Source organism: Tamandua tetradactyla, chromosome X (assembly GCF_023851605.1).
Source record: "Tamandua tetradactyla isolate mTamTet1 chromosome X, mTamTet1.pri, whole genome shotgun sequence".
In the NCBI taxonomy this organism is placed as follows: domain Eukaryota; kingdom Metazoa; phylum Chordata; class Mammalia; order Pilosa; family Myrmecophagidae; genus Tamandua; species Tamandua tetradactyla.
In genome coordinates, this window is record NC_135353.1 from 98,967,481 (window position 1) to 98,994,911 (window position 27,431).

The window sequence follows — 27,431 nt, forward strand, 5'->3', positions numbered from 1 at the left end:
AAAAAGAATGTTGCTGTGACCTAAGTAATGAAATATGTAATGAAGGTGGAGAAAATACAACAGAAAGGAGGGGACAAGATTTGAAAGACATCTTGGGGTTAGGCTTGGCAACTCATGAGATGTGGAGGGGGCTTGAACTAAGAGATGAAGAATCAAAATTATCCAGAAATTTTCAGTTTAGGTGGTTAAAACACCAAAAGCATGATCCATGAAATTAAAAATGAATAAATTGTACCTCATCAAAATTAAAAATTTGGCTTTGCAAAAGACCCAGTTAAGAGAACGAAAAGAGACATTACATACTGAGAGAAAATATTTGCAAAGCACATATCTGACCACAAACTTATATATAGAATATATGAAGAACTGTCAAGGGTGCACAGGTGGTTCAGTCGTAGAATGCTTGCCTTCTATGCAGGATACCTAGGTTCGATCCCCGGACCATGCACCCCCCCAAAAAAAAAAACTGCCAAAATTCAATAGTAAAGAAACAAACAATCGAATTGGAATGTGGTCAGAAGACACGAAGATGACATACAGACAGCAGATAAGCACATGAAAAAGTGTTTACCATCATCAGCCATTCAGAAAATGCAAATTTAGACCACAATGAGAGATAACTACATGCCGATCATAATGACTAAAATGAAAAATAGGTGACAACACCACATGCTGTGGGAGATGCTGAGAAACTAGATTACTTATACATTGTTAGTGGGGGGTATAAAATGGTACAGCTATTCTGGAAAACAATTTGGCAATTTCTTAAAAAACTAAACATGCAACTGTCATATGACCCAGCAATTGTACCCTTAGGCATAAATTTATCCCAATGAAAACCCTGAATATTTCCTTATAGTCAAGGAAAACCCTGAATGTTAATTTACTAATAATAGCCCAAAACTGTAAACAGCTCAGATGTCTTTCAATGGGTGATCAGTTAACAAATTGTGGTATATCCATACCATGGAATACCACTCAGCAATAAGAAGCAACAAACTTGGTAACTACTATAACTTGGCTGGATCTTAAGGGCAGTATACTGAGTAAAAAAGGTCAGTCTCAAAAGATTGATTGCTGCATGACTCCATTTATTTAACATCCTCAAAATTATAGTGATGGAGAAACCAATTAATGGCTATCAGGGTTTAGAGATATTTGGGTGGGGGAGGAAGGAGTGTGACTACAAAGGGATAACATGAGGGAGATTTGTGTGTTGGTGAAATAGTTCTGTATCTTTTTTGTAGTGGTGGTTACAAGAGCTACATATGTAACAAAACTGAATGTGTGTGAAACTGGTGAAATCTGAATAACGTATGTTCTTTGTTAACAATGTCAATTTCCCATTATTGATATTGAACAATAATTATGGAAGACTTTACCATTTGTGGAATCCTGGTGAAGGGCACAAATGGTGCTGGGAGAACTGGATATCCATGTGCAAAAGAATGAAGGGGGACCCCTATCTCACACCATACACAAAAATTAACTCAAAGTGAATCAGACCTAAATATAAGAACTAAGACTATAAAACGCCTAGAAGAAAACATAGGGAAGCATCTTCAGGATCTTTTTTTTTTTAACTTTTTTTATTGTATAGTATAACATATATACAAAGCAAAGAAATTTAAAAAGCAATGTTTTCAAAGTACTCTTCAAAAAGTAGTCACAGGACAGATCCCAGAGTTTGTCATGGGCTACCATATGATCCTCTCAGATTTTTTCTTCTAGCTGCTCCAAAATATAGGAGGCTACAGGACTTAAATATTTTTTTTTTATCATCACAATCGACTTTTCTTCCTTTTTTGTGTGAAAAATAACATATATACAAGAAAGCTATAAATTTCAAAGCATAGCACCACAATTAGATGTAGAACATATTTCAGAGTTTAACATGGGTTATAATTGCACAATTTTAGGTTTTTACTTCTAGCTGCTCTAAAATACTGGAGACTAAAAGTGATATCAATTTAATAGTTCAGCATTCATATTCATTGTTAAATCCTACCTTATATGTATAACTCCACCATTACCTTTGATCTTTCCATACCTCTCTTTAGGGTTGATTGGCCTATGGAAATTCTAAATTTTTTATATTGTAGGGGTCTGTTACTAATATGGGGTAGGGAGATGGAACTGTTTGATGTTCTGGAGAGTCTGGGCTAGGTTTCAGGACTTATCTTGACCAAGGACCCATCTGGAAGTTGTAAGTTTCTGTAAAGTTACTCTACTGTATGGAACCCTTGTGGAATCTTATATATTGCCCTGGGTGTTCTTTAGGATTGGCTGGAATGGTCCTGGTTGGGGGTTGGCAGGTTATGATAGGTAGCAAGGTCTACCTCAAGCTTGTAAAAGAGCAAACCCCAGAGTAGTCTCGACTCTATTTGGACTATCTCTGCCACTGATACCTTATTAATTGCACTTCTTTTCCTCCTTTTGGTCAGGGTAGAATTGTTGATCCCACGGTGCCAGGTCTAGATTCATCCTTGGGAGTCATCTCCCACTTCACCAGGGAGACTTTCACTCTGGGACGTCTTGTCCCATGTAGGAAGAAGGGCATATTGGGCTTAGAGAAACTGAGGCCATATCTGAGCAAAAAAAGAGGTGCTCCATAAGTAACTCTGAGGCATGCCTATAGGTAGTCTAAGCTTCTCTGCTACCTACATAAGCTTCACAAGAGTAAGCCTCATGATTGAGGGTGTGGCCTATCGATTTGGGTTTCCCTAAAGTTTGACACAGTATCAGGGGATTCCCTGATGGTAAGGTTTAATAGTTCCATTTTCTTTCTCCCTTCCTTCCGGGGACTTTGCCAATGCTTTTTGATTATCTTCTTAATATATTCTAGGATGTTTCCATGCATTGCAATAATCTATACAGGATTAAAGGGCTTCTTTCTTATTCTGTGCTCCCTGTGTTCAGTTCCAGATCAAATAAAACTTTCTTCCATTGGTCTCAAAGAGTATCTTTGATTCTAAAATATAAACACTGTCTTCCCTACCCCTATGTTCTGAATTACTTTAACCCCAACCTGTTCGGCTTCATTCTTATCTCTAAATATCAGGTTATATATATAGTACAGTCTCTCAAAGTCCAGAAATAATAATCACCACTCTGAACTTAATGTGTGTGCTATAAAAGCTTACAGTCTAGGCCCTTGTTTCCTTATAAGCATTTTCTAAAGGTGACCAAACCATTGTTGTCCTTTTGTTTCTGGCTTATTTTGTCTCACCAAATGTCCCACGTGTTCATTCACATCATTGCATGCCTCACAATTTTGTTCCTTTCTGTAGCAGCACAAACTTCGTTCATGAGTATACACCATTGTTCGCCAATCTACTTCTCCATCAGTGCATCCTTCAGCCGCCTGCTTTCATTGGGCATCATGTAGAAGGCCCAAAGTCCACAGTCCATCAACATTCTCAATTTTAGATAATTTCATTGTTCCCAAGAGAAAAAAGCCAATATACACACGCTCCCCAAATAGGAAATCTAAACCTCCTCTTAACTCTTCTCCCTCCCCTTATTATTTACCTCTTCTGTTGCTGTGGTAATGCTGATGGCTTCCTTTTGAACACAGCTCATAGCATGAATCTGCAGTCTTCCCCCTATACCCTGGACTTAAACATTCTTTACACAAGAGTCATATCTTTGAAGTAATTCTTGTAAGAACCAACTCATATTTCTAGTGTAAATCACTGGGTCATGCAGGTCTATACAACCCCTTTCAATCTTGCTCATCATCAATATGGCAATATTATTTCTAGACCCAATAGAGAATCACCTTCGCTCCTATCTATTCCCTTAAATTAGAGTTCAACCTCATTAGCTAACGGTTCACCCATCTCTAGCTTCTATGTATCTCTAAGTCCCCTGTACTCCATATTATAAGTTTCTGATTATACCTTTATGCTGGTCATAAAAGTGAAATCATATAGTATCTATCCTTTTGTGTCTGGCTAATTTCACTCAGCATTATGTCCTCAAGGCTTTTCCATCTTGTCATGTGCTTTAGGACGTCATTTTGTCTTACTGTTGCATAATATTCCATTGTACGTATATACCACATTTTGTTGATCCTCTCATCTGTTGATGGGCATTTGGTTTGCTTCCATCTTTTGGTGATTGTGAATAATGCTGCTGTGAACATCGGTGTGCAGATGTCTGTTTGCTTCATTGCTTTCAGCTCTTCTGGGTATATACCAAGTAGTGCTATTACTGGGTCATAGGGCAACTCAATATTTAGTTTCCTAAGGAACCGCCAAACAGTCTTCCACAGTGTCTACACCATTATAATTTCCCACCAGCAGTGCATAAGTGTCCCAGTTTCTCCACATCCTCCTCAACATTTACAGTTTTCACTTTGTTTAATAGCAGCCATTCTTATAGGTGGGAGGTGGTATTACATTGTAGTCTTGATCTGCATTTACCTTATAGCCAATGAAAATGAGCATCTCTTCATGTGCTTTTGAGCCATCTGTGTTTGTTCTTCAGAAAAATGCCTATTCATATCTCTAGCCCATTTTATAATTGGGTTGTTTGTTCTTTTGTTGTTGACTTGTATGATTTCCTTGTATATACAGGAAATCAAACCTTTGTCTGATATGTGATTTCCAAATATTTTCTCCAATTGAGTTGGCTGCCTCTTCACCCTTTTGACAAAATCTTTTGAGGTACAGAAGCATTTGATTTTGAGGAGTTCCCACTTACCTATTTTGTTGTTGTTGTTGCTTGTGCTTTGGGTTTAGGAAACTACCTCCTATTACTAGGTCTTGAAAATGTTTCCCTACATTTTCTTCTAAAAGTTTTATGATGCTAGTTCTTATATTTAGGTGTTTGATACACCTTCAGTTAATTTTTGTGTAGGGTATAAGATAGGGGTCTTCTTTCATTCTCTTGGCTATTGATACCCAGTTCTTCCATGCCCAATTATTGAAAAGACTATTTTGTCCCAGTTCAGAGGACTGGGGGACCTTGTCAAGAATCATTGACCATAGATTTGGTGGTCTATTTCTGCACTCTCGATTTGATTCCATTGGTCAGTGCTTCTGTCTTTGTGCCAATAGTATGCTGTTTTGAACACTGCGGCTTTATAATAGGTTTTAAAGTTAGGGAGTATTAATCAATCCTCCCACTTTGTCCTTCTTTTTTTAGGATACTTTTAGCTATTCAGGGTCTCTTTCCCTTCCAGATGAATTTGGTAGTTCCCTTTTCCAAATCTTCAAAGTAGGTTGTTGGAATTTTGAGTGGTACTGTGTTGAATCTGTAGATCAATTTGGGGAGAATTGACATCTTGACTATATTTAGCCCTCCTATCCATGAGCAGAGAATGTCTTTCCACCCATTCAAATCGCCTTTGATTTCTTTTAGCAATGTTATGTAGTTTTCTGTATACAAGTCCTTTATGTCCCTAGTAAAGTTCATTCCTAAGTATTTGATTCTTTTAGTGGCTATTTTGAATGGCATTTTTTCCTTAACTGACTCCTCAGCTAGGTCATTGCTTGTGTATAGAAATGTTACTGTATTTCTGCACATTAATTTTATATCCTGCCACCTTGCTGAATTTGTTTATTAGCTCAAGTAACTTTGCTGTAGATTTCTCAGGATCTTCCAAGTACAGTATCATATCATCTGCAAATAACAAGAGTTTTACTTCTTCCTTTCCAACTTGGATGCCTTTTATTTCTTTGTCCTGCCTGGTTGCTCTAGCTAGAACTTCTAGCACAATGTTGAATAATAGCGGTGACAGTGGGTATCCTTGTCTTCTACCTGATCTTAGAGGGAAAGCTTTCAATCTCTCTCCATTGAGTATGAAGCTGGCTATCGGTTTCTCATATATTCCCTTTATCATATTGAGGTAGTTACCTTTGATTCCTGTCTTTTGGAATGTTTTTATCAGAAAAGGATGCTGAATTTTGTCGAATGCTTTCCCAGCATCAATTTAGATGATCATGTGATTTTTCCCTTTTGATATGTTAATGTGCTATATTCCACTCTAATAATGTGTAATTATTAATTATTACACATTAATAATTGATTAACGTGCATAATCACATTGGTTTTAATTTAATCAATAATGATTGATTTTCTTGTGCTAAACCATCCTTGCATTCCTGGTATAAACCCCACTTGGTCACGATGTATAATTCTTTTAATGTGCTGTTGGATTCGATTTGGTAATATTTAATTGAAAATTTTTGCATCCATGTTCATTTGGGAGATTGGCCTGTAATTTTCCTTTCTTATAGCATCTTTACCAGGTTTTGGCATTAAAATGATATTATCTTCATAAAATGAGTTAGGTAGAGTTCCTTTTTCTTCAATTTTTTGGGAAAGTTTGAGCAGGATTGGTGTTACTTCTTTATGGGATGCTTGATAAAATTCCCCAAGAAGCCATCTGACCCTGGGCTTTTCTTTGTAGGATGATTTTTGATGACTGATTGAATCTCTTTACTTGTGATTGTTTTGTTGAGATCTTCTATTTCTCCCTGAGTCAGTGTAGCTTGTTTGTGTGTCTCCAGGAATTTGTTCATTTCATCTAAGTTGTCTAGTTTGTTGGCATATAGTTGTTTATAGTGTTCTCTCATGATTTCTTTGATTTCTTCAGGGTCTGTGGCAATGCACCCCGTCTCATTTCTGATTTTGTTTATTTGCATCCTCTCTCTTTTTTTCTTTCTCAGTCATGCTAATGGCCCATCAATTTTTTTGATTTTCTCAAGGAACCAACTTTTGGTTTTATTGATTCTTTCTATTGTTCTTTTGTTCTCCCATTCATTTATCTCTGCTTTAATCTTTGTTATTTTTCTTCTCCTATTTACTTTGGGGTTAGTTTGCTGTTCTTTCTCAAGTTCCTCCAGGTGTGTTGTTTATCCATGATTTTTGCTTTTTCTTGTTTTTTTAATATAGGCATTTAGGGCAATATATTTCTCTCTCAGCACAGCCTTTGCTGTATCCCATAATTTCTGATAAGTTGTATTCTCATTTTCAGTCATCTCTAAATAGTTGCTGATTTCTCTAGCAATTTCTTCTTTGACCCATTGGTTGTTTAAGAGTGTGTTAATTGAGCTCCATATATTTGTGAGCGTTCTCATTTTTTGTTGGTTATTGAGATCCAGCTTCATCCCATTGTGATCAGAGAAAGTGCTTTGAATAATTTCAATGTTTTTAACTTTATAAAGATCTGTTTTGTGCCCCAGCATATGACTTATCCTGGAAAATGTTCCATGAGCACTAGAGAAGAATGTATAACCTTGTGCTTTGGAGTGCAATGACCTATATATGTCTGTTAGGTCTAATTCATTCATCACATTATTTAACTTCTCTATTTCCTTGTTGATCTTCTGTCTGGTTGTTCTATCTATAGAGGAGAGTGGTGTATTGAAATCTCCTACTATTATTGTTGAAACATCTATTGCACCCTTCAGTATTGCCAATGTCTGTCTCAGATACTTTGGAGCCCCTTGATAGGGATCATAAGCATTCATGATTGTATATCTTCTTGGTGAATTGACCTTTTAATTAGTATATAGTTCCCTTCTTTGTCTCTTATGATGTTTTTACATTAAAGGTCTATTTCGTGAGATATTAGTGTAGCTACTCCTGTTTTCTTTTGGTTACAATTTGCATGAAAAATCTTTTTCCATCGTTTCACTTTCAATCTATTTGTATCCTTGTGTCTAAGATGAGCCTCTTGTAAGCAGCATATAGCTGGATTATGTTTCTTAATTCATTCTACCAATCTGTATCTTTTTTTAATTTTTTAAATTTTTTTAAATACCAAAAAACACCAAACGCAAACATTCTTAACTTTTGATCATTCCATTCTACGTATATAATCAGTAATTCACAATATCATCACATAGTTGCATATTCATCATCATGATCATTTGTTGAAACATTTGCATCTATTCAGAAAAAGGAATAAAAAGAAAACAGAAAAAATTTCTGCCAATCTGTATCTTTTAATTGGTAAGTTTAGTCTGTTAACATTCAAAGTTATTACTGAAAAGGCGTTTCTTGATTCCACCATCATATCTTTTTTATTTTGTTTGTCATGTCTATATATTCTTTTCCCTCTTTCTCTTTGTATTCTTTAAATTACCCTTAGTGGTACTCCTCAATTCTGTGCTGTCCTCCAGATCTCTGTCTCTTGTCTTCTTCTTTTTTTTCAGCCAGCAGAACTCCTTTTTAGTATTTCTTTTAGGGCCAGTCTCTTGTTGACAAATTCTTTCAAGACTTCTTTGCCTGTGAAAACTTTAATCTCTCCCTCAATTTTGAAGGACAACTTGGCTGGGTCCAGAATTCTTGGCTGGAAGTCTTTCCCTTTCAGGATCTTCAGTATATCATACCACTGCCTTCTTGCCTCCAGTGTGCTAGTTAAGTATTCTGAGCTCTGTCTTATTTGATTTCCCTCGTATGTAGTAGATTGTTTTTTTCTTGCCACTTTCAGGATTTTCTGCTTCTCTTCAACATTTGACAGACTGATTAGTATGTGTCTTGGGGAAGGCCTATTTGGATTTATTCTGTTTGTTGTTCATTGGGCTTCTTTGACTTGTGTATTTATGTCCTTTATGAGGGTTGGGAAGTTTTCCCCCATTATATCCTCAACTACTCTTCCTAGCCCTTTACTCCTCTCTTCTTCTTCTGGGACACCAATGATTCTAATATTTGCATGCTTTGTTTTGTCTCTCATTTCTCTGAGTTCCCATTCAATTTTTTCCATCTTTTTGGCCATTTGCTGTTTTGCATCTTCAAAGTCAATTATCCTGTCCTCTATATCACTTATTCTTTCTTCTGTCTCTTCAGATCAAGTGTGGTATGCCTCTAGTATGTTTTTTATTTGGTCAACAAAGTCTTTAGTCTCTGTGATATCCACTATTTTTCTATTTATTCTTTCACATTCCTCTTTATGCTTTTCTACTGTCTTCTTGATCTCCTTTATGCCATTTGCCATCCCACTTATTTTATTAGGAGAATTGTATGAACATCTTTGATTAGTTGTTCCAACGTCTGTGTCTCCTCTGGAGTTTTAATTTGGTCATTAGGCAGGGCTATATCTGTCTGCATTGTGATATACTTAGTGATCTTCTGCTGTCTTCATGACATGTAAATATCTTGATTGGTTTCCTTCGGGAATTGATTTCTTTCTGTAGTCTAATGCTTTGTGTTTGCGGGATGGTTGCACAGCAGGGAGCAGGGCCCGGGGTGGGGCACTCCATGTGGTGATTTGCTACAGGGCATGTATAATTGCAGATTGGGGATGTTTTGCTGATGCTTGTGAACGTGGGCACCCAGAGGCCAGGGAGGATGTAGCTGTGCAGGTGCTTCGGGTTGGGGGTGTAAACGTGCTGTGTGCTGCTCTAAGGCACAGGACCCTTTGTGTGCATGCATAGAGCTGTGGCAGCAGGTTGGCATTGTGCCTTCATGGATTGGGGGCTGATGTCACCCAGCTGCACAGGTTAGCACTTTCTCAGAGCTGGGAAGTGTGGCTGCGGGCCATGCACATGCGCAGTTCTAGGACTGTTGTCAAGTGTGGCTCCCAGAACTGAATGACAGATTGGGGGCCCTTGCACATGCGTGGGCCTGGGTGTGCCGTAAATGGATGCCCATAGTTCAGGCTGGACAGAGTGAGGCTGTGCAACACTGTGTGCGGGGGAGGGGGGGTAGCTTATGTGTGGAGGGCGGCAACAGCTTGCACGGAACAAGGAGAAGGATGTAGTGCTCAGGAGGCATGCAGGAGAGGTGGGTTGGACTGTACTTGGGGTGGGGGTGGGGACAGGTATGTGCACTGGGGTTGGTGGGGTGGGGGCGCCTGGAGCTCGGGTAGTGGGAGTGGATGGTGGAGTTTGGGTGCATGGGGTGTGGGGTGAGTTGCCCGTCACAAGGCTGAACTGGTGAGGGTAGCGTGCCCAAGGAGCACGGCCTGACTTACTTCCTGGTCCCGGGCTCCTGTCCATGCACTCTTGCAGGCTCTGCACCTCCGAACCAGGCTCTAGCTTTCTGCCTCTCAGTTCTTCAGCCTCTGCAACCAGGACTGCCCCATGTGGTGCAGAAGGCTCTTCCAGGTCAGCTGCACTCCCGAATCACTCAGTTGCCCTCCTGTCCCTTCTCTAACTATTTCATGAAGCAGGGCTAATTTCAAGCTGCGCTATTCAGCCATGTTCCTGGAAGTTCCATCATCAGGTCAGGATTTCGTGTTAAGGAATGATTTCTTAGACTTTACACTAAAAGCACAATCAACAAGTGAAACAATAGATAAATGGGACCTCATCAAAACTAAAAACTTTTGTGCACCAAGTAAGTTTACCATGAAAGCAAAAAGACAACCTACTCAATGGGAGAAAATATTTTGAAACCACATATCTTATAAGGGTTTAATATCCAAAATATAAAAAGAAATCCTACAACTCGACAATAAAAGACGAACAAAACACTTGAGTGGACATTTCTCCAAAGAAGATACACAAATGGCCAAAAAGCACATGAAAAGATGTTCAACATCATTAGCTGTTAAGGAAATGAAAATCAAAACCACAATGAGATATCATTTCACACCTTGTAGAAGAGCTGCTATTAAAATACAGAAAATTACAAGTTTTGGACAGAAATAGGAACATTGCTTTCTGTATCCCACTTCTAGGCATATAACCAAAAGAACTGAAAGCAGGGACTCAAATATTTGCACACCAATGTTCATAGAGGTATTCACAACTGCCAAAAGATGGAAGCAACCTAAGTGTCCATCTACTGATGAAAGGATAAACATGTGTGGATATATGGGTAATGAAAGATTATTCAGTCTGTTCTAGTTTGATAGCTGCTGGAATGCAATATACCAGAAACGGAATGGCTTTTAAAAAGGGGAATTTAATGAGTTGCTAGTTTACAGTTCTAAGGTCGAGAAAATGCCCCGAATAAAACAAGTCTAAAGAAATGTCCAATCAAAGGCATCTAGGAGATACCTTGGTTCAAGAAGGCTGATGAAGTTCAGGGTTTCTCTCTCAAGTGAGAAGACACGTGGCAAACACAGTCAGGGCTTCTCTCTCAGTTGGAAGGGCACATGGTGAACACGGCGTCATCTGCTAGCTTTCTCTCCTGGCTTCCTGTTTCATGAAGCTCCCGGGAGGCATCTTCCTTCTTCATCTCCAAAGGTCGCTGGTTGGTGGACTCTCTGCTTTGTAGTGTTGCTCTCTCTGAATCTCTCTGAATCTCATTCTCCTTTTATAGGACTTCAGAAACTAATCAAGACCCACTCAAACGGGTGGAGACATGTCATCCCCTAATCCAGTTTAACAACCACTCTTGACTAAATCACATCATCCAGGGAAATAATCTCATTACAGTTTCAAACATAACAGTATTGAATAGAGATTATTCTACCTTTATGAAATGGGATTTATATTAAAACATGGCTTTTCTTAGGGGGCATACTTCCTTTCAAACCAGCACACAGTCATAAAAAGAAATTAAGTTCTGATACATGTGGCAGCATGGATGAACCTTGAAGACATCATGTTGAGTGAAATAAGCCAGGCACAGAAGGACAAATATTGTAGGATCTCACTAATTTGAAATCATTAGAATAAGCAAACTCATAGAGTCAGAATCTGAAATATAGGTAGCTGGGAGCTGTGCTGGAGGTAGGCAAAATAGAGAGTTAATGCTCAAATTGCACAGAGTTTCTATTTAGGTTGATTGTAAATATTTGGTAATGGATGGTGATGATGGTGGAACAACATTTGAAAGTAAGTAACAGCACTGAATTATATATTTGAGTGTGGTTAAAAGGGGAAATTTTAGGTTGTATAAGTATGACTAGAATAAAAATTTAATAACCAAGCATAGGACTGTACAACATAAACAATGAACTCTATTGTAAACAATTGACCATAGTTAAAGTACAATTATAAAAATGTTTTTTCATGAATTATACCAAATGTACCACATTAATGCAACTTAATAGTAGAGTGGTATATGAGAACTTCTATTTCATGTGCTTTATGCATTATTTTTCTGTAAATTTATAACTTCTCCAGTAAAAAAAAGAATTGAAAGTAGGGACTCAAATATATATTTGCACACTGGTATTCAGAGCAGCAGTATTAACAATTGTTGAGAGATGGAAACAACCCAAGTGTCCTTCAATACATGAATGAATGAGCAAATGTGGTGCATAAACATACATGGGAAATATTAGGTAGCTGTTAAAAAGAACAAAGTTCTGATATATGTGACAACATAGTTGAACCTGAAAGACAGCATGTTGAGTGAAATAAGCCAGATACAAAAGGACAAATACTTATGATCTCATTGACATTAAAATAAGCAGAATAAGCAAATTTGTAGAGTCAGAAACTAGAATACAGGTTACCAGGGGCTGGGGAGGGGTTAGGGAATGGAAGTCAAAGCTTAATTAGTACAGAATTTTTGTCGGAGGTAAAGGAAAAGTTTTGGTAATGGATGATGGTGATAGTAGCACAACATTGTGAGCATAATTAAGAGCACTGAATTATATATGTAAGTGTAGTTAAAAGGGAAAATTTTAGGTTATATAAGAGTTACTAGAATAAAAATTTAATAGCAAGCATATTAATAACAGTGACTGCTATTGTAAATGATGGACTATAGTTAATAGTGCAATTATAAAAATGTTCTTTCATGAAATTCTAAGAAATCTACCACACTAATACAAGGTGTTAATAATAGGGTGGTATATTGGAACTCTGTATTTTTTTTAAATATTTTATTGATAAAAGCTAACATACAAACATTCTTAACATACAAACATTCCATACATGATGTACAATCAATGGCTCACAATATCATCACATAGTAGTGTATTCATCACCATGATCATTTTTTTGAGCATTTGCATCCATCCAGAAAACGAAATAAAAAAGAAAAAATTCACACATACCATACCGCTTACCCCACCCTCTCATTGATCATCTACCCAATTTATTTTAACATCTGTTCCCCCATTTGTTTATTTTTTTATCCATATTTTAGACTCATCTGTCCATACTGTAGGTAAAGGGAACATCAAACACAAGGTTTTCACAATCACACAGTCACACTGTAAAAGCTATATCATTATACTTCTTCAAGAAACAAGGCTGCTGGAGCACAGCTCTACAGTTTCAGGTACTTCCCTCTAGCCACTCCAATACACCATAAACTAAAAAGTAGATATCTATATAATGCATAAGAATAACCTCCAGGACAACCTTTTGACTCTGTTTGAAATCTCTCAGCCACTGACACTTTATTTTGTCTCATTTCTCTCTTACCCCTTTTGGCCAAGTAAGTTTTCTCAATCCCTTGATGCTGGGTCCTGTCTCATCTGAGGATTTCTATCCCAAGTTGCCAGGGAGGTTTACACCCCTGGGAGTTATGTCCTAGTAAAGGAGGAAGGCTGTGAGTTCACTTGCCATGTCGACTTTAAGAGAGAGGCCAAATCTGAGCAACAAAAGAGGTCCTCTGCCATAAAACAGTTAGAGGAAAATGTAGGGAAATATCTTATAAATCTTATAATTGAAGGCGGTTTTATAGACCTTGCACCCAAAGAAGAGCACTGAAGAAAGAAAGAAAGAAATGGGAACTCCTCAAAATTAAACAAATATAACAATATGGAAGGACCTTGAGAACATTATGCTGCGTGAGACTAGCCAAAAACTAAAGGACAAATACTGTATGGTCTCACTAATATGAACTGACATTAGTGAATAAACTTGGAATATGTCATTGGTAACAGAGACCATCAGGAGATAGAAATAGGGTAAGATATTGGGTAATTGGAGCTGAAGGGATACAGACTGTGCAACAGGACTGGATACAAAAACTCAGAAATGGACAGCACAATACTACCTAACTGTAATACAATTTTGTTAAAACACTGAATGAAGCTGCATGTGAGAATGATAGAGGGAAGAGGGCTGGGGACATAAATGAAATCAGAAAGAAAGATAGATGTTAAAGACTGAGACGGTACAATCTAGGAATGCCTAGAGTGTATAATAATAGTGACTAAATGTACAAATTTTAAAAATGGTTTTGCATGAGGAAGAACAAAGGAATGTCATTATTGTAGGGTGCTGAAAATAGATGGTAATTAATATTTTAAACTATCACTTTATGTGTGAGACTAAAGCAAAAAATGTTTGTTACAAAATTTATATTTTGACTAATGCGTTTCTTAATATAACTTATGTAGATAGTTTGATTGAACACCATAAGTACTTGGAATCTCAGGTAGGACATGAGATTTTGTTGGTTTGTCCAGAGTGATGCCCTGATGAATCCCAGAGTGATTCGATCAGTGAGTGGAAAAGTATTTGCAAAGCCCCCTTCAGGGAATGGTGAGGACGGGGAGAAATGCAACTTCCCCAAGTTGAATTCTTGATATTCTCACAAGCAGTGTGGACAACCAAAGCTATAGGCTGAGCCCCCAGTCTTGGGGTTTGTTCATAGGAAACGTAACCCCACAAAGGATAGGTCAAGTCTACTTAAAATTTAGGCCTAAGAGTCACCCCCAAGAGAGCCTCTTTTGTTGCTCAGATGTGGCCTCTTTCTCCAGCCAACACAACGAGCAATCTCACCACCCTCTCCCTGTCTACGTGGGCCATGACTCCCAGGGGTGTGGACCTTCCTGGCAACGTGGGACAGAAATCCTTGAGCTGAGACTCAGTATCAAGGGATTGAGAAAAACCCTAGAATGAGCTGAGACAGCATCAAGGGATTGAGAAAACCTTCTCGACCAAAAGGGGGAAGAGTGAAGTGAGACAAAGTGTCAATGGCTGAGAGATTCCAAATAGAATCTCGGGAGGTTGTCCTGGATGGAGGTTATTCTTATGCATTAAGTAGATATCATCTTGTTACTCAAGATGTAATGGAGAGGCTCTAGGAAACTGCCTGAAATGTGGAGCTGTGTTCCAGTAGCCATGTTTCTTGAAGATGATTGTATAATGATATAACTTTTGCAGTATGACTGTGTGATTGTGAAAACCTTGTGTCTGATGCTCCTTTTATCTACCTTGTCAAGAAATGAGTAGAATATATGGAATAAAAATAAATAATAGGGGGAACAAATGTTAAAATAAATTTAGTTTGAAATGTAGTGATCAATGAAAGTGAGAGGTAAGGGGTATGGCATGTATAATCTTTTTTTTCTGTTATTGTTTTATTTCTTTTTCTGTTGTCTTTTTATTTCTTTTTCTGAATTGATGCAAATGTTCTAAGAAATGATGAATATGCAACTATGTGATGATATTGAGAATTACTGAATATATATGTAGAACAGAATTATATGTTAATGTTTTTGTTTGTTCTTAATTTTTTTTAATTAAGAAATTTTTTTAAAAAAAGAGGTCCTCTGAGGGTGACTCTTAGGCTTAATTTTAAGTAGACTTAGCCTATCCTTTGCAAGAGTAAGTTTCATGGGGGCAACCCCCAAATCAAGGGCTTGCCCTATTGATTTGGTTGTCCCCACTGCTTGCAAGAATATAAAAATTCTCCAGATGGGGAAGTTGAATATTTCCCCATTTCTCCCCGTTCCCCCAAGGTGACTTTGCAAATACTTTATTATTCACTGTCCAAATCACTCTGGGATTTACTACAGCATCACACTGACCTGGACAAACCAACAAAATCTCATGCCCCATTCAAGACTTCATGTACTTATGGTGTTCATCTAAACTGACCATACAAGTTAAATTAGGAAATGCACTACCCAAAATAGAAATTTTGTACCAAATAAACATCTCTCCCTTTGGTCTCACACAGAAGTTGAAGTTTTAAAATATTGATGATATCATCCTTTACCCTGTCTTCTGAAATACCTTAGTCCCATCCAGATCAGCTTCATTCATATTTCTACTTGATGTCTGATTGCTTTTTCAACTTTTTAAACAGGAACTCTGTATTTTATGCATGATTTTCTGTAAACCTACAACTTCTCTAATAAAAAGAAAGAAAGGAAAAGACTTCCAATCCAGAAAAAAGGACATTATTGGAACAATAATTCAAAATTATTGAACAATGAAATTCAGTTTTTCATTTCAATGAATAATTAAAATCAGAATATGTCCTATGTGCTTTATTTCAGTGTTAAATTTCTTGAACTTCATAGTTGTACTTAAGGTGGTTACATAGTGAGTGTTGTTGTTCTCAGGAAATCCACCTTAAGTACTAGAGGAGCATGATGTATGCAATCTACTCTCATATGTTTAGATGATAGATAGATAGATAGACAGATAGATAGATAGACAGACAGATAGATGATAGATGATAAATGTCACAAAAAACGCCTGATTGGGGGTATGTTTTGGAATTTCATGTATTGTTTTTGTGTTATTTTTTTAACTTTTTTAATTGTATAATATAATATATATATACAAAGCAAAGAAAGAAAAAAGTAATAGTTTTCAAAGCACTCTTCAACAATTAGTTACAGGACAGATCCCGGAGGTTGTCATGGGCTACCATACTATCCTCTGAGATTTATCCTTCTAGCTGCTCCAGAATATAGGAAGCTAGAAGGAATAAATTTTTTTTATCATCACAATCGACTTTTGAGGGTGTGTGTATGAAAAATAACATATATACAAAAAAGCAATAAATTTCAAAGTACATTGCAACAATTAGTTGTAGAACAGATTTCAGATTTGGTATGGGTTACAATTTGGTATGGGTTACAATTTCACAGTTTTAGGCTTTTACCTGTATTTGTTCTAAGATACTGGAGACTAAAAGAATTTCAGTTTAATTTTTCAGCAATCATACTCATTTTTTAACCCCCACCTTCTCTGTATAACTTCACCATCACCTTTGACGTTTCTATCCCACTCTTTAGGGGTATTTGGGCTATGCCCATTCTAACTTTTTCATGTTGGAAGGGGCTGTCAATAATATGGGGTACGGAGATGGAACTATCTGAAGTTTGGGAGAGGCTGGGCCCTATAGGTTTCAGGATTTATCTGGTCTAGGGACCCATCTGGAGGTTGTAAGTTTCTGGAAAGTTACCCTAGTGCATGGAACCTTTGTAGAATCTTTTATATTGCCCTAGGTGTTCTTTGGGACTGGCTAGTAGGTTTTGTTTGGGGTCTGAGAAGTTATGATAGGTAGCAATGTCTAACTGAAGCTTGTGTAAAAGTGACCTCCAGAGTAGCTTCTCAACTCTGTTTGAACTCTCTCAGCCACTGGTACTTTATTACTTACACTTCTTTTCCCTCCTTTGGTCAGGATGGAATGTTTTTATGTTATTTTTGCAACTTTCCTGTAATTTTGAAGTTATTTCAAAATTTTTTTAAAAAAAAGGAAAGAAAGATCTAGAATTGGAAAACCTTATATCTCAAAAAAAAAGCTTGAATAATTTTTGCAGAAGACTAGAAACCATAGAGGAAAAGATCAGTGAACCTGAAACAAGGCAATAGAAACTGCACAAACTGAAGATAGAGAGAAAAAATGGCTGAAAAACAATTAGAACAAACCCCACTGATCTGTGGGACAGTATTAAGACGTGAATTTTCTGTGCACTTGGAGTACCCAAGGAAGATGAAAGAAAAATTAGTCCAAAAAATTAACATTTGAGGAAATATTGCTAGGTTTATGAAATATATAAAGGTAAAGCTATAATGAGCTCAATAAACTCCAAACAGGACAAACACAAAGAAAACCCAAAGCAAGGAATGTCACAATTAGATTGATGCTGATAGGAGTCATCCTAGCAACAGTTTTGCTTTATCTGCCAGGGTTCTTGCTAAGGTGTTCATATCCTGTATCCTGGCAATGCTCTCATATTGATAAATTCTCCTTTATACAAATTTATGTAAAATTTATATTAAATTTCCTTCAGTCTACAACTCCCAGATTCCGGACCCAAATGTCCTTTGCTGGCTTCTCCCAGTACAAGTTGGCTAGATCCTTTGGGATATTTTTATGTAGATCAGTTTAATTCCAATGGGGCTATGGATTTTTAATTTGTTCCATTAAAGTGTAATTAAAATGCAGTAAATCCTCCTTTTTGATGTCCAGTTCTGTGACTTATGACACACACATCCAGTCATTTAACCACCGCCACAATTAAGATCTAGAACAGTTCCATCACACACACACACACACACACACACACACACAAATATTTGTGGCCAGCCAACCTCTCACCCCACCCACAGGCCCTAGAAAGCATTTACTTGTTTACTGCCCTGATAATTTTGCTTTCTTGTAAATGGATAATACCATATAGAGCCTTCTGACTCTGACATTTTTTATTGCTATATTATATACTTACATTCCATGTAATCATCCAAAGTGTACAATCAATGGTTCACAATATCATCCTACAGTTGTGCATTTTTCATCATAATCAACTTTAAAAAACTTATTTTGAAAAATAACATATATACAAAAAAGCAATAAATTTCAAAGCACAGCACAACATTCAGTTGTAGAACAGATTTCAGAGTTTGGTATGGGTTACAATTCCACAATTTTAGGTTTTGAATTCTAGGTGCTTTAAGATACTAGAGACTAAAAGAAATATCAATATAATGATTCAGCAATCATACTCATTTGTATAACTCCACCATCTCTTTTGATCTTTCGGCCACTCTTTAGAGGTATTTGGGCTATGGCCATTCTAACTTTTTCATGTTGGAAGGGGCTGTTGATATTATGGGATAGGGGGATGGAACTCGTTGATGTTCTGGAGAGGCTGGTCCCTCGGCATTTCAGGATTTATCTGGTCCAGGGACCCATCTGGATGTTGTAGGTTTCTGGAATGTTACCCTAGTGCATGGAACCTTTGTAGAATCTTATATAATGTCCTAGGTGTTCTCTAGGATTGGCAGGAATGGATTTGGTTGGAATTTGGCAAGTTATGATAGGTACCAATGTCTACCTGAAGCTTGCCTAAGAGTAATCTCCAAAGTAGCCTCTCAACTCTATTTGAACTCTCTCAGCCACTGATATTATTTGTTACACTTCTTTTCCCCCTTTTGGTCAGGATGGCATTGTTGAACCCATGGTGCCAGGGCCAGGCTCATCCCTGGGAGTCATCTCCCATGTCACCAGGGAGACTTTCACCTCCAGATGTCATGCCCCACCTAGGGGGGAGGGCAATGATTTCACTTGAAGAGTTGGGCTTAGAGAGAGAAAGGCCACATCTGAGCAGCAAAAGAGGTCCTCTGGAAGTGACTCTTAGGCATACCTATAGGTAAGCTAAGCTTCTCTGCTACATACATAAGCTTCATAAGAGCAAGCCACAAAATCAAGGGCTTGGCCCATTGATTTGGTTGTCCCTAATGTGTGACACAGTATCATGGGTTTTCCTGGTGGTAAGTTTAATAGCTCCATATTTTTTCTCCCATCCCTCAAGGGACTTTGCCAGTACTTTTTAATTATCTGCTTAATATACTCTAAGATGTATCTAAGCATTACCTAAAGCTATATAAGATTGAAGGCCCTCATTCTTATTCTGGGCTCCCTGTGTTTGAATTGTTTGAACGATCTATCCAAACAGGTTGACTTAGATTATGTGCTGCAGAAAACTTAGGTTTTGGACAAAATAAACATTTCTTCCTTTGGTATCAAAGAATAGATGAAGTTCTAAAATAAAGATAATGTCTTCCTTAACCCTATATTCTGAGTTGCCTTAATCCCAACCTGATCAGCTTCATTCTTATTTGTAAATACCAGGTTATACATATATAAAACAGCCTCTCAAAATCCAGAAATGACAATTACTGCTCCAGACTAAATGTGACTACTATAAGACCTTACAATCTAGGCCCCTGTTTTCTTATAAGCAGTTTCTAAATGAGACCATACAATATTTGTTCTTGTATTTCTGTCTTATTTTGCCTTATCAAATGTCCTACAGGTTCATTCACAATGTTGCATGCCTCACAACTTCGTTCCTTTTTGTAGCAGCAGAGTATTCGATCATATTGTACACCATCATTCACCAATCTGCTTCTCATCAGTGCATCCTTCAACCACCGCCATTCATTAGTTGTCATGTATAATGTCCAAAGTCAACAGTCCATCAACACTCTTAATTTCAGATAACTTCATTGTTCCAAGGGAAAGATAGACAATAAACACACCCTTGGCAAATAGGAAATCCAAATCTCCCCTTAACTCTTGTCCCAACCCTCATTATGTTTCCCTGGTGTTCCTGCAATAGTGTCGATGTTTTCCTGTTAAACATAGCCCATAGCATGCAATAACAGTTTTCCCACTATGCCCCCAAATTGTACACTCTTTATACAAGATTCATACCTTTGCAGTAGTTCATGCAAGAACTTATTCATATTTGTAGTGTTAATTGGTGGGATACAGGAGTCTATACAACCCCTTTCAATCATGTTCACCTTCAATATGGTAAAATAGACTCACTAGTGACCCTCCCTCACTTCTATTTCCTTACAATTAAATTCAACTTCATTAGCTAACTGTTCACCCATCTCAAGCTTCTGTGTATCTGTAGGTCCCCTATATTCTGTATTATAAGACTCTGATTTGACCTTTACCATGGTCATAAAAGTGAAATCACACTACCCTTTTGTGTTTGGCTTATTTCACTCAGCATTATGTCCTCAAAGCTCATCCATCTTGTCATGTGCTTCAGGGGATCATTTCATCTTACTGCTGCATAATATTCCATAGTATGAATAGATCACATTTTACTAATCCACTTGTCTGTTGTCGGGCACTTGGATTGTTTCCATTTTTTGTGACGTTTTTTTATTTAGGATAACGCATTTAAGATTCATTCCTGCTGTTGCATGTGTCAGTAGTTGGTTTCTTTTAATTGTAATGGAATATTTCATTTTATAGATGTACATAAGTTTGTTTAGCCATTTCCCCATTGAGGGACATCAAATTGTTTCCAGTTTTTGTGATTATGAATCAAACCGCTCTAAACTTAAAAAAAAAATCGTAGCATTATACCGACCAAAAAAAAAAAGTCAGTTTTACTATATGATAATTTAAAACCTCTTTTTAAAAATCTAGATAGGAAAGAAGATGCTGGTTTGTTTCATTTGTCCTTTCTCCCTTTCTTTCATTTATTCAACCTCTGACTGAGCACCTACCTTGTGTTGTGGCACTTTTCTAGGCTCTGGGAAACATTCTTGTTTTAGAGAAGTGGTCAGTAGGGTTTGGAGTCTAGTCATCCAGGTTCTCCTGAGTGAAGTGACACAAAGAGAAGACCATGAAGGACCAAGTGAGCAAAATTTCATTTACTAGAACCCAGGCCTATAGGATTTCAAATGCTCACTTTTCCCTCAAAGACCTTAGGCCTGAGGGCAGGGAAAGCCCCCAATCCACACTTCAGAGGGCCTCACAAGAGAAAATGTTAACAAAGCTGTGCCTGATAAAGAAATGGGTTTGGTGCAGCTAGTGAAGTGTGAACTCTCAAATGTGTTACCTGAATTTGTTTGTGTGTGTGGCTTAAAACAACAATTTAGCTCAAGAATCTGAATTCGCAATTGGGCTGAGTTCAGCCGGGAGGTTCTTCTTCAGCTTCCGCAGTCACCTGGCAGTCAATTGCTGCACTCACATGGCTGGTGTTGCTAGGCAACAGGGGTACCTGGGCTTTTGTGTTTCATCATCCAGCAGGCTAGCCTGGGCTTGTTCATATAATGGGGTCATAGGGTTCCCAAGATGCCAATACTTTTTTAAAAAACAGCTTCATTAGGGTATAAGTCACAGATTTTACCTGAATCTGGATTTTTTCTCTCTTATTGCAGGGAATCTGAAGCATGTGGTCTAGTTGACAGAAAGAAATCAGGTTTCCCAAGCTGAGGAGCAGTGCCTATAATGAAGACAGCGTGTTTATGTGAGCAGTTTGTGGAATTTGTGACTGCAGGGGAAATTTTGAAAAAATTACTTCCTGAAAATTTCCAAGGGGGCCACAAGGGGCAATGGGCCTCCTGGGGTGAGGCAGGCAGGCAGGCACCCCAGGTGCCTCACCTAGATCTACGGGTAGAGGGAGATTTCAAAATGTTAAAGTGTTTATTTAAAAAAAAAAAACATGAATGCAGTTTTCAATCTGGAAATTATTTTTAAGTGATTTGGGGAAGGGGTATTTTTATTTTATTAAAGGAAGCAGATCAGAAGCTGGAGGAGAGCACGGAGCTTTGGTCACCAGTTTGTGAGGCAGGGGCAGTTACCACAGCTGAGAGGCAGAGTTTGGGCCTCTGGGACCAAGCAGGTGAAGCCCTGGGGGAGGGGAGCTGAGCAGCAGACTGGGAAGTGAATGTGTTGTTGTTTTTAAGGGTTTTGTTTCTATTTCATTTGTTTTTAATAAAATGCTTGATAAATTACCTCTTTGTCCCATTTTCATCATTATAAACCACTGCTGACAGTGCACACATTTGCGAAGTTTTCCTCTCACTGTAGTACCATGAATAATCCTGTTGCTTCCAAGCTCTGCCCTGGCCCAGCCTGTGAGGCAGATCCAGAGCGCTGGATCCTGTGGAAGAAGCAGTGTCTCCCCAGCACTGAGGCCCCTCCGTCAGCAGGAAAGCACAGAGGAACAGGGAGCCCTGCCTCTCCAAGGTTTGCTGGGCTTCCGGAGAGGAACTGTTCCAGCCCGAAGGGGGCTTCGGTGATGGGAAGGGCAGGTGACGAGTCAGATCTCAGAGGGGCATTTCGATGGATGGAAAGGATATTTCCCCATCAAGTGTAGAAAACCAGCACACATGATCAAAATGGGGTGGAATTGTGAGGCCTCGGTGTTATAACCTTCGGGGAAATGGAAAGATGGAAAAATGGGGATTTGGGGTTGACTAGAGAGATTAGGAAGAGGAGACAGCCAAAATTTATGATTTTCTAAATTGATTCACCAAATATGTATCAAACTCCTTGGATTGCTGGGACTGGGATGGGAGACCAGGACACAGCGTCCTGCCCTTCTAGGAGCTCCCATACAAGACAAGAAAAGAGGAAAAGAAGCAGACCACAACACACTGGGAGCTCTGTTAGTAACATACACCCTGGCCTGGGGAGCATTTCAGAGGGAGTAACTCACCCTGGCTGGAGAAAACATCTTCAAAGGGGATGATATCTGAGCAGCGCTTTGTAGGGTGAGTTGTATTTCTCCAGGTCTCAGAGCGTGTTGGGAGGCGGGGGAGGGAGGAGTGAAAAAGACTTGAACTTGCTCCCAGAACAGAAATAGTCAAACTTTTATTAAAAAGCATCCTGGTCAGCCATGAACACCAGTCACTTCAAATGTGCACTATGCTAATTACACTCTCAGCTTAAGGGCAGTTTTACTTATACCAAAAAAAGTGCGGGGGGCGGTGTAAAAATATAGAGAGAAGAGGAGGGAGGGACTGAATGGGGCAGTTCGGGATTGGGAGACGTCAGGGAAGTCTACACTCAGAACTCTTCCAATTTCCAACCTGCAAAAGGCCATCCGCCAAGGTTCGGAGTCTCAAAGATTTGCTTAGTCCGGTGTAGGTTCCCCAGCCATATCCTCTCTACCCCCATAGTAGTACCCAAATACTGGTGAAGGCTTCAGCCCCAAGGGTCAGTCACCTGGTAAAGAGTGGTAAATAACTGGTGCTCCATTTTACTTTCAAATGGAAATGGATCTGAGTGAGAATCTGAATGGTGCCCAGAGGGGAAGAGCAGCAGAAGACGCAGAGGTTCCCAGGGAGCCCTTTTCGGGTACTGTCTTTTCACCACAACTGACACTGCTTGTCCATAGTCTTGAAGCCCCAGCTCTAACTTCAAGAAGTATCAGAGCAAACTGTTGAACAGGCTAAGGAAGGGCACCACTTACTTCACTGGCCTTCAGGATTCCTTGCAAACGTTAGGTTAAAAACAAATCCCATAGTGCTCGCTTTGGCGCATATACTAAAATTGGAACCATGCAGAGATTAGCATGGCCCCTGCCCAAGGATGACATGCAAATTCGTGAAGCGTTCCACATTAAAAAAAAAAAAAAAATCCTGTAAATAAAACTGGCAATGATTTTACATGTTTTTCAAAATTGAAATGGAAATACCCTATAGGTGGGCACAGCATCCTCAGAACAAGCAAGACAGCTTGCTCTGCTCAGTATTATCATAAGTGCATGGGGGGCAGGGAGGAGACAGAAGGGAAAAACACTAAGATATTCAGCAAAATATTAACCACAGGTGACCTTATGTGGAGGAGGAAAGTTTAAGAATAGTTTAAAAATACTTCTTTCTGCTCTTCGATATTTTCCAAATGTTCTCTAGTGAGCATGTCATACTCTTACAATACGAAAAACAAACTTTAAAATAAAAATAATTGTCTGCTGGGGGAGGGGGGCAGGGGGGGAAGGGAAGGGAAATTACAGCTCAAAGTAGGTCCAAGACACCCACTGAGGAAGAATTTGTGCTCAGGCCCTTAGGCTGTTCTAACTGCCCAGGGGGCCCACCAGCTGAGAAAGAAGAGAAGCCAGGTTGGCAGTCTCCTGATTTACAATTCAGTAGGCCTTAGAGGGTCTTTTGGAATAAGTTGACTTGAGGGCAAGGCAAACCTTAAGTTCAGCACGAGTCAGCCTTTCCTTCAGGAAACAGCTGTCCCACCCCACCCCCCACCATGTGCTAGCAAGGACCAGTCATAACCATAATAATAACAGCAATATGAGCACTGGAACATACCCCTTTTCACAAATCACTTTTGCTTATATTCTGTCACTAGCCACCCTGCTGGGTGGGTAGGTATCATTATCCCCACTTTATCAATTAGAAAACTGAGGCCACAATCTATGAAGTAACCTGCCCAAGAACACCCAGCTGTAAGTGGCAGAGCCGGCAAAGCAAACCCAGTTGGAACTGCAAGTTCCCTCATTTTTTCCACTGCCCCACATGGATGCCACTAGAATATTTTTAACCTGTGACTTTGGAGTAAACAACATTCTTATTGCTTCCAAAGTCCAAGCTGGACCGAGCCACACACTGCAACTTGACTCCCACCACACACCAACACTAATTAGTTGTGTGCATTTCAGCAAGTTACTGGAAGTTTCTGGATCTCAGTCTCCTTACCTGTAAAATGGGATGATTAATTCTCGCACTTCATGGGCTGTAGTGAGTGACTGATGAGTTATCAAGGATGGAAGCACTTTGAAAAGAATCTAAAGCACTATGCTCATGAGGGCCTGCCATGAAAATGGGTGGAGAAAAGAGAGCCTCTGAGGCAAACCCAGGGCTTCTATTTATCACAAGGGCCAGAGAGACCAAGAGAGATGTTTAGAATGTGTCTACAACTCCAGGATTAAGAAAAAAAATCATTTAAAAAAGAATATATATATATATATACACATACATACACACATGGATATGTTCATATTTGCACACAACATCTTTGGAAAGATACACACAAAAGTAGGATACCTTGATTGCCCCCAGGCAGGGAAACCTGGTAGGGGAACAAGAGAGACTTGCCCTATGTACCTTTTTGTATATTTTGATTTTTGAACCATGTGAATGTATTACCTAGTCAAAAAAAAGGTAAATAAATAAAATTTTTTTCAAAACTGACGGAAAAAACCCAAACCAGTTTACTTTTGAGAAGGGTGGTTCTGCCTCAGCTGTGTTCATTTGTGAGTTGTCACAGAGAGAACAGTATATGTCCAATTCTATATTTAAAAGACTTTCTAAGGCAGAAAGACTTCTTTATAAGAAAATTAAATATTGTCATTCAACCACCACAACAAAAAAGGATGAAAGAGGAGGAGGAGAAAAAAGAAAGCAGTGGCAAGAAAATAACCATCTAGACAAAACCTGATCTGACTTCTCTAAACCCCTACACAGAAAGTGTCCTGCAGATCCTCCTCCCCTGCCTTTTGCCAAGGACAGGTTCCCAAACCTCCTGCTCAGTGCTGGACCCAAAGCTGACCGGTAGCGCCTTGGCATGCAACATATGCACTTCACCATCAGACTGCCTGCGTTCAAGTCCCTACTCTGTCACTCACTAGCTGTGTGAGCTTTGGCCAAGTAACTCACCCTCACTGAGACTTAGCCTCATCTATCAAGTGGGGATAATATTGGCACCTACTTCATAGGGTGGTTTTGAAAGTTCAAAGAGGTAATGAAGAAAAGCACACAGTACAGTACATGTTAGATGTCAGTATTAGGCACTGTTCCTGCCCTAAGCACTCAGGAGGGTGCACATTTAGTCAGTTTCCTTGTTGTATCCCCAGGGCCTGGTGTAGTACCTGGCACACAGAAGTACCCAACGCATATTTATGGAATGGTTGAATGATGTAATAAGACAAAGCCTTATATTTTGGGTATTATAGGACACAGAGGAAAGGCAAACAAATCAGGAAGGATTCAAGGAGGCAGTGACTCTCAAGCTGAATCTTGGACCAGGCATGGTGGGGGTGCATTCCAGGCAAAGGGACTGGCATAAATAAAGGCAAGAAGGCATATGAAACTTGTGGGAAACTACAAGCAGTTCAGTGCTGTTGGAACACAGGATATTAGACAATACGCATTCAAGCAAAATCAAGTATAAAAAGACATTTTTGAGAAGATAGGGGACATTTGAACATGGACTAGGTGGTGTTAAGAAATTATCGAGAATTCTGTTAAGTGCAATAACAGCATGGAGACTTTATATATTTTTTAAATCCTCAAAGTGAAGTAGTTACAGTTGAAATAATATACCTGGGGTTTACTGATATATACCACAGGGTGCAGTGGGGCAGAGAACGTATTTTGAGCAGGGAAGGAGGGGCAGATAAATGAAATGAAATTTGCAAAATGTTGAGTATGTTTTAAAATTTCTATAATAAAAAGCTTATATGTACATATACACATTTATATTAGAGAGTGGCAGAAGGTGAAAAAAAAAAAAAAACCCAGAGACAAGCTCACAAAGGGCCTCCTGTCCTAGGTGAAGGAGGCTGAACTTGATCCAGCAGGTAGGAGAGCCATCAAAGAGTTTTAAGCCAAAAAGTGGCCTGATCAGATTTGCATTTCGAAAAGATCAATGCTGCGTGAAAAACTGAAATGAGAAGCCCGGTGAGATCCAGCTCCAAAGTGGTTGCCTATAAGAAGCCTCTATTTAGCTCAGGCAGAGCCCTAGCACCTTCCTCTGTCAGCCCAAAGTGCCTTGCTTCTTACCACTTATTTGGTACGTGTGTGTGTGTGTGTGTGTGTGTGTGTTTATATGAAAAGCCTTTTTTTTTTTTGCAATATATGATAGAGGTAAAACCATTCAAATATTAAAGAGAGTGGCTCCGGCATGACTCTACCCATCAGAGATAACCACTATCATTAGTTTAGTGTTTGGCTTTCCAGGCTTTTTTTTTTTCATTTATTCCATAAATATTTATTGAGCACCTACTAGGCATCATGCAATGTTGCAATGTGCCAATGTGTCCTTCTGTGGACAAAGATAACAATCCCCGTCCCCATGCGGCTGACATTTTATGTATATGACCATTT

General features: G+C 38.8%; 1 protein-coding gene and 1 pseudogene across 2 annotated transcripts in view; both read left to right on the forward strand.

The window, feature by feature from the left end:
- HDAC8 (histone deacetylase 8) overlaps positions 1 to 22,322 on the forward strand; it is a 517,539-nt gene extending 495,217 nt beyond the window's left edge. For both annotated transcript variants that reach the window (XM_077145822.1, XM_077145823.1), the window contains one exon: positions 21,747 to 22,322. In XM_077145822.1, coding sequence (XP_077001937.1) covers positions 21,747 to 21,769 — 23 coding nt within the window. In that variant the 3' untranslated portion in view covers positions 21,770 to 22,322. The remainder of the gene's footprint in view (positions 1 to 21,746) is intronic.
- Positions 22,323 to 23,838: 1,516 nt separating this feature from the next.
- LOC143672301 (U6 spliceosomal RNA) lies at positions 23,839 to 23,939 on the forward strand (annotated as a pseudogene).
- The last annotated feature ends 3,492 nt before the right edge of the window (positions 23,940 to 27,431 follow it).